The sequence below is a fragment of the Oryzias melastigma genome, linkage group LG16 (genome assembly GCF_002922805.2).
Source record: "Oryzias melastigma strain HK-1 linkage group LG16, ASM292280v2, whole genome shotgun sequence".
NCBI lineage: Eukaryota > Metazoa > Chordata > Actinopteri > Beloniformes > Adrianichthyidae > Oryzias > Oryzias melastigma.
The window spans coordinates 43485-58994 of NC_050527.1; the positions used below are offsets into that span (position 1 = coordinate 43485).

The 15510-nt window shown below is 37.9% G+C and overlaps 1 protein-coding gene across 1 annotated transcript in view; it reads right to left on the minus strand.

Moving 5' to 3' along the window:
- Nucleotides 1-3849: 3849 nt before the first annotated feature.
- Nucleotides 3850-15510, minus strand: part of capn7 (calpain 7) — a 13515-nt gene continuing 1854 nt past the window's right edge. The window contains exons 3-21 of the mRNA XM_024267409.2: nt 15238-15389; nt 15092-15159; nt 14641-14877; nt 14353-14439; nt 13894-14020; nt 13499-13584; nt 13016-13109; nt 12576-12722; nt 12345-12451; nt 12153-12273; nt 11435-11579; nt 11262-11361; nt 11026-11161; nt 10810-10885; nt 10590-10735; nt 8755-8817; nt 8524-8654; nt 7613-7705; nt 3850-6523 (exon numbers count right to left, since the gene is read on the minus strand). Coding sequence (XP_024123177.1) covers nt 6379-6523; nt 7613-7705; nt 8524-8654; nt 8755-8817; nt 10590-10735; nt 10810-10885; nt 11026-11161; nt 11262-11361; nt 11435-11579; nt 12153-12273; nt 12345-12451; nt 12576-12722; nt 13016-13109; nt 13499-13584; nt 13894-14020; nt 14353-14439; nt 14641-14877; nt 15092-15159; nt 15238-15389 — 2261 coding nt within the window. The 3' untranslated portion in view covers nt 3850-6378. The remainder of the gene's footprint in view (nt 6524-7612; nt 7706-8523; nt 8655-8754; nt 8818-10589; nt 10736-10809; nt 10886-11025; nt 11162-11261; nt 11362-11434; nt 11580-12152; nt 12274-12344; nt 12452-12575; nt 12723-13015; nt 13110-13498; nt 13585-13893; nt 14021-14352; nt 14440-14640; nt 14878-15091; nt 15160-15237; nt 15390-15510) is intronic.

The following is a 15510-nucleotide window of genomic DNA, read 5'->3' on the forward strand; positions in this document are numbered from 1 at the left end:
CCAACGCATTTAACTTCTAAGAGTAAAAGCCTCTGCTGCACGGCCCACATACTTTCCTTCTGCCCCTGCTAGCCTGGTCTGAGCGGCACCTGAGAAATTCCTTTAAAAAACTCACTTTTTCTTCAAAATGGAAGATTTTGTTGGTTTTATCTCCATAGCAACAATTTTATTTTTTAATTGTGTGAAGATGCTGAAAATATTTATGTGAGTTTTAGAAGAATTGGCAAAAGTAAAATTTTGGATTTCCTTAGCAACATAAGTTTTTTTGTTAGCCACGCCTACATTTCGAATTTGTTCACATTATGTCATACAGTTTTGTTCATATTGAGTCAGCGATTCAAGTATTTAAGTTTTACAGTGTTGCAGTGACAATTATGCAAGAAACACCACTTTTGGAAGTTTGCCACACCAGCAATGTTAATCTACAAACTTTAAAACATTTTTTTTGTCCAAAGTATCTTCCCAGTGATGCTCGAGGAGTTGGGAGGGGATAGATTGAAATCTCTGAGGAGTTTAATTTAATTTTTCTTTTTTTTTAAATGTAACATGGCAGCCTTTTTCGGAGGTCAATGAATCTTAAAAAACCTTCCTTTAGTTATCTGACACGTGTTTTGGATTCGTGGATTAAAAAAAAAATGTTATTGAGTCCTATTAGAGATTTCTATCCCATTCTTTTTTTTTGACAATTTGCCCGCTATATCATAATTTTTGGCCAAAATTCATTCTCTCATGTACATTTTGGTTCATTTCTGAGTATGTGGCAGAGGTCAAATTTTCACAGTAGGAAAGAAGAATTGCAAAAACAAAGAAATTACACAGACCGTTACATATTTTGGTAGATGGTTCGTTTGATGTAAAGCTTTCAGCTTTAAAGAGACAAGAATGCCTAAAAAGTTCAGCAAAGCTTAAGAATTAAAGGATCCAAAGAAAACAGAAGATCCTTAACTCAAACTGCCTGATTTAAGTGCGTCAGGACTCACCGTGACACTGAAGAGAAAGATCAGGAGGAGACCAGGAGGATGATGGTCCAGCGCCACCAGGAACTCCTGCAGACCACAACAGATTATAAAAACAGAAACAAAGAATACAACTGTTACAAAGAAAAAATAGTAACATAACATCTACTGCTCCTTAAATATCAAGCATCAGGGTTTTGTTCTATTGTTTTATGGTAATTTGATTTGAAGAGAATCTTGGGTTGATTAGAATGACTCACGCATCCAGAACACAGAGAGCCTGTTGTCCTTAAATCTCTTTTTTTTTTCCTTTTAACTGAGACCTAAAATAGTGGAGCTGCAGCAGAACACTGCTCTCTACTTTCTATTATAAAACTATCTTCCATATTTTAGTCATTTATCATGCATGCAACAAAAAGGAATGAAAAGAAAACTTTTAAATAAAGATAAACATTTTGATGTAGAATTCAAAAGGGTTTAGAGTAAAATTTCACTTTTGAAATAACATTTTGTGGTTTAAAATAGATTTAAATTCAATTGAATAGCTGGTCTACAAATTTAAATGGAAAATGTAAGAGTTAATTTAGCTTAAATCTTAAGGTGCACATTTGGTTTTCAGTTTTATTGTACTCACCATCAAGCTCAAACAGAGGAATCATAAAAGTCATTAAATATGTCCATACACGTCTGGAAACAGGAAGTGCCTTCACTTATAATAATTGTTTTTTTTTTCCCCTGTGCATTTTTATGTTTCCAAATTAAGTTTTATTTTCATATTTCAAAAGTTAAAATTGTGTTTCAAATATTTCTAATTTTTTATTTATGTTTAAGACTTTTTTTTATTATATTTGCAAGACAAAGGTATAGACAGTTTCATCTAGAATGTTTGTTTTTCCAGTTCCAGAGAGAGTAATGTTGCTTACACTGGTGGTAAGAAACTCTAAATTCCCTCACTACTCACTTTATACAGCACTATATAGTGTATTTGCTATTTTGTAGTGCTGTCCAAATCTACAATTCTAAAATCGAGTACACTAGAAATTTCCCAGAAGTCTTTGTGAAAAACCAGTGTGTATCGATGCTCATCAGATTGGTGAATACAGACCACAATGCATTGGGTTTAAACAATTTTTGCGAAAAAAAAAATGTGTTGCACAGTAATTTTTTAATAAACCATCATTGTTTTATCATCAGAACACAATGGAGTCATAAATAGGCGTCGTAAAATGCTCACATTGATTACATTTTCACTTTGTGAAATCGGTGATGTCATACTTGTTGTTTTAAAAGAAAACTTAGTGAGAATGGTGTCAAATTGCTTCTAAAATTCAGGGCACTAGACAGTCCTGCACTAGATAGTTTTATAGCAGTTTGGGATTTGGGCGGGAATTTGGACAAAACCTTACTGTCTTATTTTTTTATTTCTGGCAGGGCATTTTTATTTTCGAGCGTCTTTTGTCCAACTGTGAGAACCCTGTCACACTATCATTCATTTTAATTTGTATTCGTATGATAAAAATAATAAACAACATCTTGAATAGCTGATAAACTACGAGATAATAAGACAAATCCATATTAATTCTGGTCAAATCATTGTCTCCCATCAAAAAGCAGCTGCTGGATCTGACTAAATCCAGTAAAACTGGATTATATGAACATTATTTTGTCTGTTTTTGAACTTTTTCATACGCAGAATCTAAATCCTTCATAAAAGGATCAAAAAGAAGCAACATTCATGTCACAGACGGCGCTTTTTGGTTCAAAAGCAGATGGCCGCCATGCTGCGTTCCCTGCTGGTGTCCAGGATTTGAACTTTTCAAGGAGACCCGTCCTCTGAGTGACGTGACAGCAGGTCGGTTTCATCCTCACACGTGTGATTTCACCACGTGGCCGCTGCTCCTCGGGAATGTGCATCCTGCAGCACATGCAGCTCCCCCTAACCCACTTAAACCTTCCTCGCTCATTTACGCCGCCCTATTGACTTCCTTTTTCGTGTTGACATCAAAGGACGCCACCGTCAGCCTGATCCGTGCGTGACCTCCGTCAATTATTCCATTTTGGTTTAGAAAGTCAAATCTATTTAAGTTTATTGACGATAATGGTGTATTTAACGGTGAGAGAGTGGAGACTCTGGTCAGTAAATAACAGCAAACTGAGGTGCTTTGAGATCAACTTATAACTTGTCAGCATCTTTTGGTGTTTTTAAGTATTCACTGGTTCTGAATATCACTTAAACTATTTAAAGGGGCAAGAACTTACCTGCTTTCCTCTGCCTGGTTTCCGGATTTGGGAGACTCTTGGAACAAAGCAAAAACTGAGGATGAAAGATGGCGGGCAGTTTACCAAGTCAGGGAAAAGACAAGAATTTACAGCTTCAGATGCTGAACGTACCTGCTGCTGCAAACTGCTGCACGTCTCAGATTGAAAACACTAGAAGAAGAAACATTACGGCAAAAGTTCTTTAACGTTTGAGACAAAAACTAAAGCGGTTCAGTTCGGAGTTAGGCTTTTACATCGACTTCTTTTTGCTGCGTGGTGTTTTTGCAGACTCATGTGAAGTTGTGCGAGGACAAAGATGTGCCTTCCTGATAATCCTCCTCCGATCTGGGTCACTATGGAGAAAAACAACTCACCAAAACTCACATTTTCAGACGCAACTGGTTTCAAAAGATGAATCGGAGCATCAAATGATTCCAATTTTCACACTGAAATTGGAGCACAACAATCTAGTTTTTTTTATTTATGGAGCAGAATGAACCGTGAAGGTCGGTTAGGACCCAACTTTTGGTAAAGTTTAGAGCTAACATGGTGCAAACACACTTTTTCTAGTCATGCAGCTTTATAAAAAGCATCACATTGACTTCCTACAGCATGAATAAAAAGGCTCAGGCAGATGGAGGTTCAAGTTTCTGTATTTACAGGATCGTTCTACTCAGACGTTACATCAACATTCATAAAAACATGCTGCTGCAAGATTGTCCCTGTGCATTATTGAATGAAGCAAACAAAAATAAAATACAAATCATAAAAAATAGATACTTGGCAATAGTTTATTTAACTTTTTTGACATACATATATCAATGGTTATGGAAAGCACCAAGTTTATGTGACACTTATTCCAAATGGAAAGGATGGAGCTGCATAAAAACGCCTATAATTATAATTAATATATGACCCAAGCCAATAAAAAATGTGTTTTGGGGTGTTTCTAACAGGATTTTTGCATTTTTCTGATGATTTAGGACATTTATAAGGAAAATTAAGCTCAAAATTACATTTAAGTATTTCTTTACTCAAATCATTGTGCATAGGAGCAGATGGCAGGAAAGAAAATTGTGTTTGTTACTCCATTCTGATGCATCCACTTGTAGAAAATTAGATCCATGTACATCTTTGTTTTCTTCATCTATAAAGCCAAATCAGAGCCATTGAGATTTAAAACCCAAATAAAACAACATGAAAAAATATTGGTTATTGGCAAAAATATTGGATAATAAAAAATTCAAGCTTTCTGCAATTCTAAAATAAATGCAATTATTTTAAGCTTAAAATTTTCTGGTTTTAGGTTTCAAAACAAAAAAATTTAGAACTCACAATTCCCGCATGAGAAAAAAAATGAAGTGCAGTTGTGTGTTCTCAGAGTCAGTAAATGCACCAGGACAGGTTACCACCCTCATCCATTTTGATTGATCCTTCATGTTAGCCCCGCCCCCACACGCCAGAAAGGGGCCAAAAGTTTCTAACCTGAAATTTTCAGATTTGAAACTGGAAAAAAAAAAGATTTGACACTGAAATTTTTTTAATTTTGAAACAAAAAAAACTTTAAATTCTTTGCTGAAAAAGAAACTTTAAAAAGACCAATGTTTTTTTCAAGTTGCTTTATTTCGTTTTAAAATCTTAACAGTCTGGATTTGCCTCCTTAGCCATCTGGGTCAAAGCTGTACAGCTGGATAGCTCCAATATTGCTCACCATTTTTGTTGCTCTGTTAATGTTAGCTTGATATTAAGCTAGCAGGTCAATGTGTAAACAGATATCAAAGTTATGGGTGATGGGAATGGGGGTAGGGTTGCTCTGCACCTAGAATTTTGCCCTCAACTTTCAAATGTAATTTCTATATTTCTGTAGAAACTAAGTAAAAAAAAATTACGTTTGTTAATATTTTGGCTAAAAATGATAATCATAAACAAAAGATTGGTGGGAATATTTTGAAAATAGATCGAAAGATGATCAGATTGGGTCTTTTAGGGGGAAAGAAAAGTATAAAAAAGGGCCACGTGTGAGGTGAAATGTAAAGTACAAGTGGGAAAAATTGAGTGTAATAAATATATATTATTATTAAAATATAAACTATATTAAATATGCATACTTGATAAAAACAAATCATGGTTGAGGCTTCAAATTATTCATTCAGTTTCCATAGAGACGATTGATCTCTCCAGAGGAAAATAAAAAGGCAGTTTGGGTTTAAGATAAAGAAAAGTGTAAAGTTTAGACTTTTAAGGTTAAACTGGAGCAGGTTTGAACTTGTTTATGAAGGGAAGATGTGCTTTTATACCTGCAGTGGTGACTGATCTTAAATGAACCTCAGTCAACGTGACCAATATAGGAAAAAAAAAAAACGACAAACAAAAGTAAACAGTCCATGTGTTTAACTAAAGATCATTTTAAACCTGCAGATTTGTGGGACAAACATTTAGACATTTCAGCCCTCAAACAGTGTGAAGAGACATCATTCATCTGCTGCAGCGCTGCTCCTGAGAGTTCAAACCAATCCAGGTCTTCAGGGGCTTTCCTTACATCTGACCCACTGCAAAACAGCTGCTTAAATACACTTTGTAATAAAAAACTAAACATAATTCTGTGGGAATATGTCCTTTACTATTCTGAGAAAAGATCAATACAATCAGATTTTATTGGGAGTGAATCCACTAAGGAAACTTTAGATTTATGTCTAATTTTAAAGAAGTGAGGATTGCAACTGATGATTTAAACATAAATACATCTTTTTCTATTTCTTTCTGGCATAAATTCACAAACTTTTTCATTTTTCTTTTCTTAGAAAAGGAGTCAAACTTCTTGAAACATTTTTTTCCAAAAACATGTTACTATTAGAGTATTTTTAATGAATAAGCTTTAAATGCATTTCTGGAGATCCAGTTGTGCTGTAACCGCCTGAACCTCCTCCTAAGTTGTTAGGTGTCTAAAGTCCAGCAGATAGAATAGATTGGTTATATTCCACGTGGCGGATGAGCTGTGTTGTCGGCTGGTCACATGCAGGCGGAGTCAGGTGGTTTAAATTACTGTGGTGTTGCAGTTCAAGATCAAAATATGTGAATTTGAGATTTCTTCGAAGAGAACCTGAAGAACGCTGCAGTTTCCTACTCTTCTATAAGTACCTTCCTCAGCACCGGAGCGGCTCCATCATTGGAGCTGGGACACTTTGAGAGGGGAAGTGCTGCCGAAGTCCAAGAAGAAAGGGCCTTCCTGTTTGGGCAGGAAGGTGGTGGGCGTGACGTTGTAGATTCCTGCTGGGACGTGCTCCAGCTCCATGTAACAGAAGCCACATCTGGAGGAGGACAGAGGGAAAAGGTTCAGACATTTTGGGCACAGGTGTCACCCCAAGATCGCCAGGGAGCTCGGGCCCCACCCGGCGTATACGTCTCAATTAAGCTCTTTTGCAAACAGCATTTTTTTTCCTAATTCTCAACTATTTGAAATAAAGAAATACTTGGATCTTAATTTTCTTATATGTCCTCCATCATCAGAAGATGCGACAAGAACGTCAAAAACAGGATTTTCATCATTGAAAAGTAGAAACATAATGACTTTTTGTTTTTAATAACAAGCATGCTTTTACTTTGTGTGACACAGAGGAGTAACATGAAATAAAAAATAATAATTTCTCTAAAGTAATACATGTGTTTAATTCTTGTGTTTTGACCACACATGCTACACCACAGTCACATGACCCAAACAAGAGGTCGACGGGTAAACGCTGTCGGCAGGCGTGAACACATAAGGATCAACTCCTACCACCATTCATCCCCCAAACAAGATGAATTCCTTTTGGGTTCACATGGTTGCTGGAGCCTATCCCAGCTGAGACAGGTGACCAGTCCAGTTATGAGGCCCGTTTTGGACTGTTGGAGGAGATCCTGGACAAAACCCACACATGCACGGGGAGAACAGGCATCCTCCACATTGAAAAGATCCAGCTGGGATTCTAACCAGGACCTTCTCACTGTGTGGCAAGAGTGTTAACCACTACACCATAGAGCCTTTACTTAAGGAGGATATGGCCACACAGAATTTAAACTCCTGAACTTCTGAAATTAAATTTAATCTACCAGCGTTTATGTATGCGCATGTTTTGTGTCCACTCCCCTAGTCTCTGATAATGACCCATCTAGAATAAATAATATCTTTCTTTAGCCCTAGCTAGCTACTTAACTTCCATTTCTTCTTTTTTATATACAAATAAACATCAATGTATGATTTTTAATTTCCTGGAATTCTTTTTTCTTTTCATTGTGTCTCTTACAGATGAAGTGTATCCAATGACCATTACAGATCTCCCTCATCAAGAGGGAGAACGGGCAGAATCTGTGATTGACAAAAACTGTCTCTGTTGATGAAACCTCTGGACTTTCTGTACCTGTAATCTCCACTGCTCTTCTTCTGGAAGGCTGCCGCTCCAGGATCGCCCACCGTCGACACCGTCACCATCTCAAAACCAACACTGTACTGCCTGCAGGACGACAACAATTCACAAATATGACAAAAAAACCAATAAATATTCTGTTAAAGTTTTCTCAAGTACCATAATCTGACATGTTTCCCCTGTATCATGTCTTAGCTTCTATTGATACATTTTTATAGCACTCTGGAGACTGTTGTTACAAGTTTTTTCTTTTATCCCTTGTTTGGCTGACAATTTTGACAAAAAACTAACTGTGGATTAAAGTTTAAAAAGTTATTGCATTAATTTTAAAGAATAAAAAGATTATGTTTTTGTTTCTGATTAAGGTTAATCTCAAAAAGTCTTTTTTATTTTATTTTTTTACTAAAGAATAAAGTTGATAAAAAGACATCTATCTGTGTTATTTCTAATCAAAATGTTACAATGCTAGAATACGAGTTACATTATATATTTTTTAATTAATCCGAAATTCAACTATAAATGCAAACTAAACTTTGGTAAATTTGAACTGAACTCAGATTTATTATTTATTTATATTAGAAAATATACAAAATAAATATGAGACAAAAAGAAAATAAAACAGAAGTTTTTTTTTGTTTTTTTTTATAATCAAGATGTTTTTCAGAAATAAAAAACTTGTAGCTATCACATAAAATCTTAGATCTCCAGATTCTTTTTCGTGACTGGAGTTTTTATTTGGTAATAAATATTTGTTTAGCCTGTGAGACATAAAATTACAAAAAAATAAATAATGGAGCGGCTAAGACTGGAAATGAAGCAGAAATGTGTATAAATCAAATGAAAAGCGAGTCGTGGTGGTAAAACCTTAGATTAAGTTCCAATTCATCAGATAATCTGAGCCTGACCTGGATCCTCGCAGCTCGACGAGCAGAGGGCCGGGTCGCTCCATATTAATCTGGTAGATGGGGTTGTGTTTGTAGGAGTCTTTATAGTTTCCACATCCTCCAGCGCTGATGCCCTTCCACTGACCGTTGATCTGAGCAAGGACCAAGAAATGTGTCAAATTCAAGGTTTTAGGAGCAACTTTCTTCACAGATTACAGAACAGGTGTAAGAGTTCTCATAAAAACGACGTACCCTTTTTATGTGAGTGAAGGGATTTGGGATCTTGGAGAAGGAGAATTTACATCCAGAATAGACCTAAGAGGAAAAAAAAGATGATTTCCCTGAAAATTACACTCAGTTTGAAACAGGTAATTTATTAATAACATGCAGTTTCAGCAGAAACATGAGCATCAGTTTCCTGTTTTAGCAGCTCCGCCCACACATCTCTAGAGGATTGTCTGCAATCTAAACTGATCAGTTTCCTTCTTGGCTTGGCAGTGAAGGAGAGATGCTCACTGCAATCATGTTGCTGTCAAAACATTGACTTGCAACCATTAAACACAGCAGAATGTGTGAAGAAAGCCTGGCGTGCTTTTAATAGCTCTGCAGACCTTTTGCAGTTACCACAGGGAGTCTGCATTATAAATGACTGCAGTAAGTGGGTCACACGTGTTCACTCATAAACTAAAAAACACTTCACATCCTGAAATAGAGCGAAGCTGACATTCTCCACGGAAGATTAAGTGGTTTTAGTGGGAGAGGATTTTTTTATTTTTTTATTTACTCAGATAAAAGACGAGCTGCAGCTTTCAAATGGAACATAAAACCTCTGACAGCACCCCAGAAAATCTGGAGTTAAAACACCTCTCTGTGCTGTGGAAATAAGCATTTTAATTACTAAAAAGCATGACTTTAAAACCCACACCAATGAGAATTACATTTTAGGGGTTTTCAACATGTTCTTGAGTCATTTTTCTCATGATGGAGGACATATGTATAAAGAAAATTAATCTCAAAATTGCATTTTTAAGTATTTTTTATATAAATTGATGTAAATAAGGATCAGATGAAAAAATACTGTCTAATAAAAGAGCATATTTGTGACATAGAAAAGCCCCAATCGGATGCATCACCATGTATGGTCAAATTTTGAGTGAAAACCTTCCAGCAGCATTAAAGATCAAACATGATTGGGTCTTTCAGCATGACAACGATCCCAAACACACCGTCTGGGTAACGAAGAAGTGGCTTTGTAAGAAGCATTTCAAGATCCTGGAGTGGTCTAGCCAGTCTCCAGATCTCAACCCCAAAGAAAAGATTTGGAGAGAGTGAAAAGTCTGTGTTGCCCAGCAACAGCCCCAAAACACCACTGCTCTAGAGGAGATCTGCATGGAAGAATGGACCAAAATACCAGAAACAGGTTGTGAAAACCTTGTGAAGACTTACAGAAAGATTTTGACTGCTACTACCAATAAAGGGTAGATAGCAAAAAATTTAGATTAACTTTTTTAAATGACCAAAATCGTATTTTCCACCAAAACTTACAAATAAATTCTTAAAAAATCAGAAAATGTGATTTTCTGTTTTTTTTTTCCCCTAAATTTTTCTCTCATAGTTGATTTATACATATAATGAAAATTACAGGTCTCTCAACTTGCACAATTGGTAGCTGACTGAATACTTTCTTTCCCCAGGGTACGTCTTTGTTTTCCTCGTCCGAGCTGGTTTTCGGCTAAAAACTGTACGACTGGATAGATGCAAAATTGATCACCGTTTTGGTTGCTCCAGTAATTTTAGTTGGAGCTGTGAGGAGCTGTAAGCTAGCGGGAGAGCATGTGAACAGAGAGCCACTAGGAAGGGAAGGGGGGGTGGGGTTGCTATGTACCAGCGGTCCCAACCACAACTCAGAGGTGAATTTCTAATGAACTTTTTAAGCTCAGTAGAAAATATGTCCTAGAAAAAAAAACTTGTTTTTTGATTTGGGCTAAAAAAGGCAAAATTATAATTTAAAGACCGCTGGGAACAATTTTACAACAGATCAAAAGATGATTGGAGTGGCAGATTTTCAAGAATATCTTGTCACAGACCCGTAGCGTGTAGTTGATGGTGTTCTGCTTCTCGTACTGGGAAACCACCAGGGTGAAGGTGTGTGTTCCAGCGCTGGTCAGCCTCATCTTGGTCAGATAATGCGGGCTGTTAATGCGGATGCCATCGATGTAAGGAGGAGGGTCAGCTGTTTGAGAACACAGAAGCTTAAAAATCTCACACCTGAGTGGCATGGAAAGAAAAAAAACCACAAATCCTCACCTGGGTAGTAAACCTTCTTGCCATCTGTTTTGTAAACAACCAGAGTGATAAACTCCCTGTTTTGTGCAAAATCATCCTGGAGAAACAAGCAGACAAACATCAATAATCTGATCAAACGAAGGCCTCCCATTACAAGGTCAACACATTAATACAAGTTTAGCTGTAATTGAATTCAGACGCATCGTGCTGCTGCTGCTTTTGGGGAATTCTCCGAACCTTATCTGTGATGTGTCTGGTGAGGAGCACCCACACTGCAGCACCCCCTGCAGGACAAGTGACTTCCAGTCTGTACTGAGGGTTGTTTGCGAGGCTGTAGACGTCCTTCACTGGTCCCTGCTTTCCATCCCAGCTGCTGCAGAGCGCACACAAGCAGAAGCACTCACTCTTCAAACGGATTCAGTCTAGAAAACATGTTTTAAAATCTGGAATATTTAGAGCTGATTAAAGCCCACCTGTGAATGCAAGAGGACTCCCTGAACAAAGCAGGACTCCAGCTCAGGTAAATGACATCGTAGTACTGACAAAGGTCCTCCCATGCGATCCAGAAGACACCTGCAGAGCAACAAGGTCATTACCAGACCCGTTTCCACTGATTCAGCAAAACATACTGATTAAAAAAACATACCATTATCAAACTTCTTTGCTGTCTTTGGGTCAAAGTTGAGGTACTTGAGGAGCTCAGGGGTCCAGTTTTTCTCATCACGCTCGCTGTAGCGCCCCTTCCACCGCAAATGACTCCACGGGTTCTTCAGCTGCAGAAAACGCATTCCCTAAAGGAAAAACAAAAGAAAAGAACAAGATGTTACAGCAGATAAAAGGGCAGAACGTTCCCAGATTTCAATAGCAAAAGCTCAAACAGAAAGAAGTCAGTAAAATCAGCAGAATCTTAGATTGTTGCAGCCGGTTTGAGGGGATAAATACTGAAAAATGAAAACTGTTTAAAGCCCCACTCTAATCTTCTTTTGATGTATTTTAAAGGCATTCAGAGAGTTTTTTCTTTGATAATATAATGCTGATTTTATCTAAAATAAAACATCCTGCATCATTTTCTAGGATAAAGCTTCTGCAGAGCAGTAAAAACTGATTAAATTCTGTCTAAAAAATGCTCTATCAAAGAGGAACAGTTTGTTTCTGTGCAGTTTTTGTTCATAAAATGTGTTTAGTTTAGAGATTTTTATTTACAACATTAAAACTTAAAGGGAAAAATTTAAAAACAGACTGAATATCTTCTCTCTCTGCATGAAAGTGAAACTGATATATTTAGATAAACAAAGCAGCATATCAATAAAAGTATTAGCTTTCTATTTATGTTAAGTGATGAGAAGCCAGTGCACCACACTAACCTTATATTCCCTAATGTCAAGAACAGCATAGGCATGAGTCGGCACTAAACCCCATTTCTCCCCTTCTTCCTCTGTCATCACGCCCGTTGCCGTGGTGATAAGAACGTCCCCCCTGTGAAATCTGAAAATGGAGAGAGTGAGAGGAAGGACGAGCAGAGATTCCTCACAAGGAGAGGTTTGTGCGGCAGTCACCTCTGGAAGAGCATCCGGAAGGTGTCATCCTTGCTGAATGACTGATTGTCAGAGTGCATAGCGATGCGTTCAGGGATCCAGCCAGTGAGCGCGTGAAGATCAATATTCTGTACAAAAAAAGAAAAAAAACAATTTTTACTGTATTTTTTCTGGAAAATGTCAGATTTTTATTGAATCTGGATGGGATTTCTGCTGTTTAGTTTTTTTCCACACAGTTGTATAAAAACTGACCGAGTTGGAGCCGGGGAAGTCGTAGCCGCCCATCACCTTCATGTAGGCCTTTTCAATCAGAGACACCCACAGTTCATTCCTGTTGCTGGAGTAGGAGCACAGCAGCTCCCCATTACAATCCACCGGCAGGAAGTCATCTATAATCACCTGCAAGACAAACATTAGCTTGTTCATGCTATTGAAGGATATGCAAATGTTGTTCACCTATCGGCTTATCCCATTTGGGGTCGCCACAGCGAAACAGCACCCTCTGTTTCGCATCAGTGATTTTCAGAGTTTTTACGCCGATGTCCTAAGTATCAAGACACACCTGCGGTCCCCTTAAGATGTAGCCGCACCTCTTTCTAACCCTCCATGGGCCCAAACACCCCCAGTTTCCATGTGGGTCAACCCCCGTATGGGTGCATGTTAGTATTTGATCTGTGTAGGTGCAGCCTCACCTTTCTGGGAACGCCATTGATGTGAAGCTTAACCATGTACTTCCCACAAGGGTTATACTCGGGCTCTCCTCGTCTGTTCTGTGGGTAGATTATGCTGCAACGCAAAAATGATAAAAAATAATAATAAAGTTTGGTACCAGCAAATCTGGAGCTGTGAAGACTGGCTGTACCTAAAAGAATCAGGACAGGGGTCCTTTTTGCCCATTTGAATTTTGAGTTTAAGCTCATCTAAAAATAAAACTACTGCTGTGCACATTTTTATTAGTTCACATGAAAAGTAAAATTAGAAAGATGCAAAGCAGTCCCTGTTCACTCCAATTATCAATGGTTGACGTCTACAACAAATCCTGCAATGGAAACTTAGCTGAAGCGTTGACCTCAATCAACTGTTTAATATCATTTGTAGATTTAGAGTTTACATCAAAGCAAAACATAAAATAAAGCAGCATGTGAATATGAGCATCACCTGAAAACATAACTTACCTGGTGATGAGTTTTTTGTTGTAGCGCCTCTCATAGGCCGCACTGATGGCGAGTGATGCCACAAAGGAACAGTCAGACACCACAGTCTAAAAGACCCCCAAAAAAGCAACTGTTAGAGGTTTCAGTCTAAATCCAAACTGTTTTAGTCTAACTGTCTATAAAAGTGCAAAAAATAAAAAGCTAAACTCCAGATTTGTTTCTGTTTTTTTGTTTATTATAAGAAAAAAAATGATTTTTGTTATGGTATTGCTCCATCTGCTGGACGAATATGGGCAGTGCATGTCAGTTCCTTGATGGAAGTCAAAAACAGATAATATTGGGATAACAACTTTAGGATAAAAAAACAAGTAAAATAGAGACAAGACTTGACAGTTGAAGGCATCAAATAATCGGACCTGTTTGATGCTGAAGCTGGACACAGACATAATCATGGTGGGATTATTGCTGATCTCGTCTGGACGAACCCAGCGTGAGAAGATGGCTTTCTGTTTGGGAGACAGCGCAAGTTTCCCCGTTTTATCCCTAGAAGAAAAAAAAGTGTTTTATGGAGGTTGTAAAGTCAACAACAGTTTTTCTTTCTTACATCACACCACCGTCACACCGCTTTCGTATTTACAGACGCATCGTTTTTTTTTTGTCTGTTGCAGTTTCAGGCAAATAAAGGAATGTGGGTCATGCTGCAAAACTAGTTCTAGTGGTCAGCTGAACAAGTGATATTTACTGAATTTGTTCTCTCGTCAGTGAAACATTATCCAAGAATACTGTGAGTAATTTTGCTGCCACGCCTTGAAAATATGACAATTTAGAAAGTACACAGAACACTTTCACTTAAAACAAAAAGAAAAAAAACTCACGAAAAAGGAACCGGGAAGGCAAACCGCTCCTTTAAATCCACACTCATGAAGGGCACATAGGCGATGTTGTTGATTGTTGATGTACTCCTAAAAAATGATAAATAAGAAGAAATAATTTTAACTGCAAAACAAAACAAAAAAATCACTGGTATCAACGTTTACACTTTATATTAAATAAATAGAAGTTTAATAGTAAAAGGAAACTTCATAGGTAAAAAATCTTATGAAACGGTTACATTAAATACGTGAGAGATTTTTAAACTTTCCAAAGCTCAGCAGGAGTCTCACCTGAGAACCTCGATCTCCTCTGACGTGTAGCGCTGGCCCTGGGGCTCACTGGACTGGACCGGCCGGACGGGCTGGGGCTGTGATCGGTCGTGGAGGGAGAAGTCTGGCCCAAGAGGGAAAAACTGACGCGAGGGTCCCGAGCTTGAACTACTACCGGGCTTGGTACCAGGAGTCCCGGCTCTGTCCTGACTCTGGGCTGAAGTGGATTTCGATTGAGACTCTTTGAGACCTTCAGCTCTGAAGATGGAAAAAAAATAATGCATACTTTTAAAGTCACCGAAAAATACAAGTTTTTCTTTTTTATTTGAAGAAAATTTCTACTTGACATAAAAATAGAACAAGCTCTCTCAGTGAACAACATGTTGCCTCTTTTAAGATTAATTTGATCAAGCTGATGATCAGGAAGTAAGGTGAGACCACAGAGAAAATCTAAGCTTCTGTTTGTACCCACCTGTCCAAAGCTTGGCGTGCGAGCTGCTTCAGTTTGTTCTGGAGAGCTGGATCTGAAGTCTCGTTTGACTGTTGAGAAAACAGAGGAAATAAATGCGACTGAAGTTGGAAAGTTGGTCATTCGACAACCAGATGTGGGACACCGACCGTCTTAATGCACAACTCCACCGCCTGAGTGTACAGCTCAATCGCCTCGTCGTCGTTTCCTTTCTCGTCTTCCTCAAAAGCCTGAGTAACCAGGAAGTGGGCTCGCTCCAGATCCACCTGCTGCCGGGACTTCAGGGGGTCCATTTTCTGAACTGAGGTTGTAAATCAGAAAGAGATAAAATTAGGATGAACACAAAAAAACGTTTTATAAGAAGAAAAAAAATCCCAAACTAGTCCAGTTTTTTATAAAGAGAGCAGGGTCTTTGTAGTATT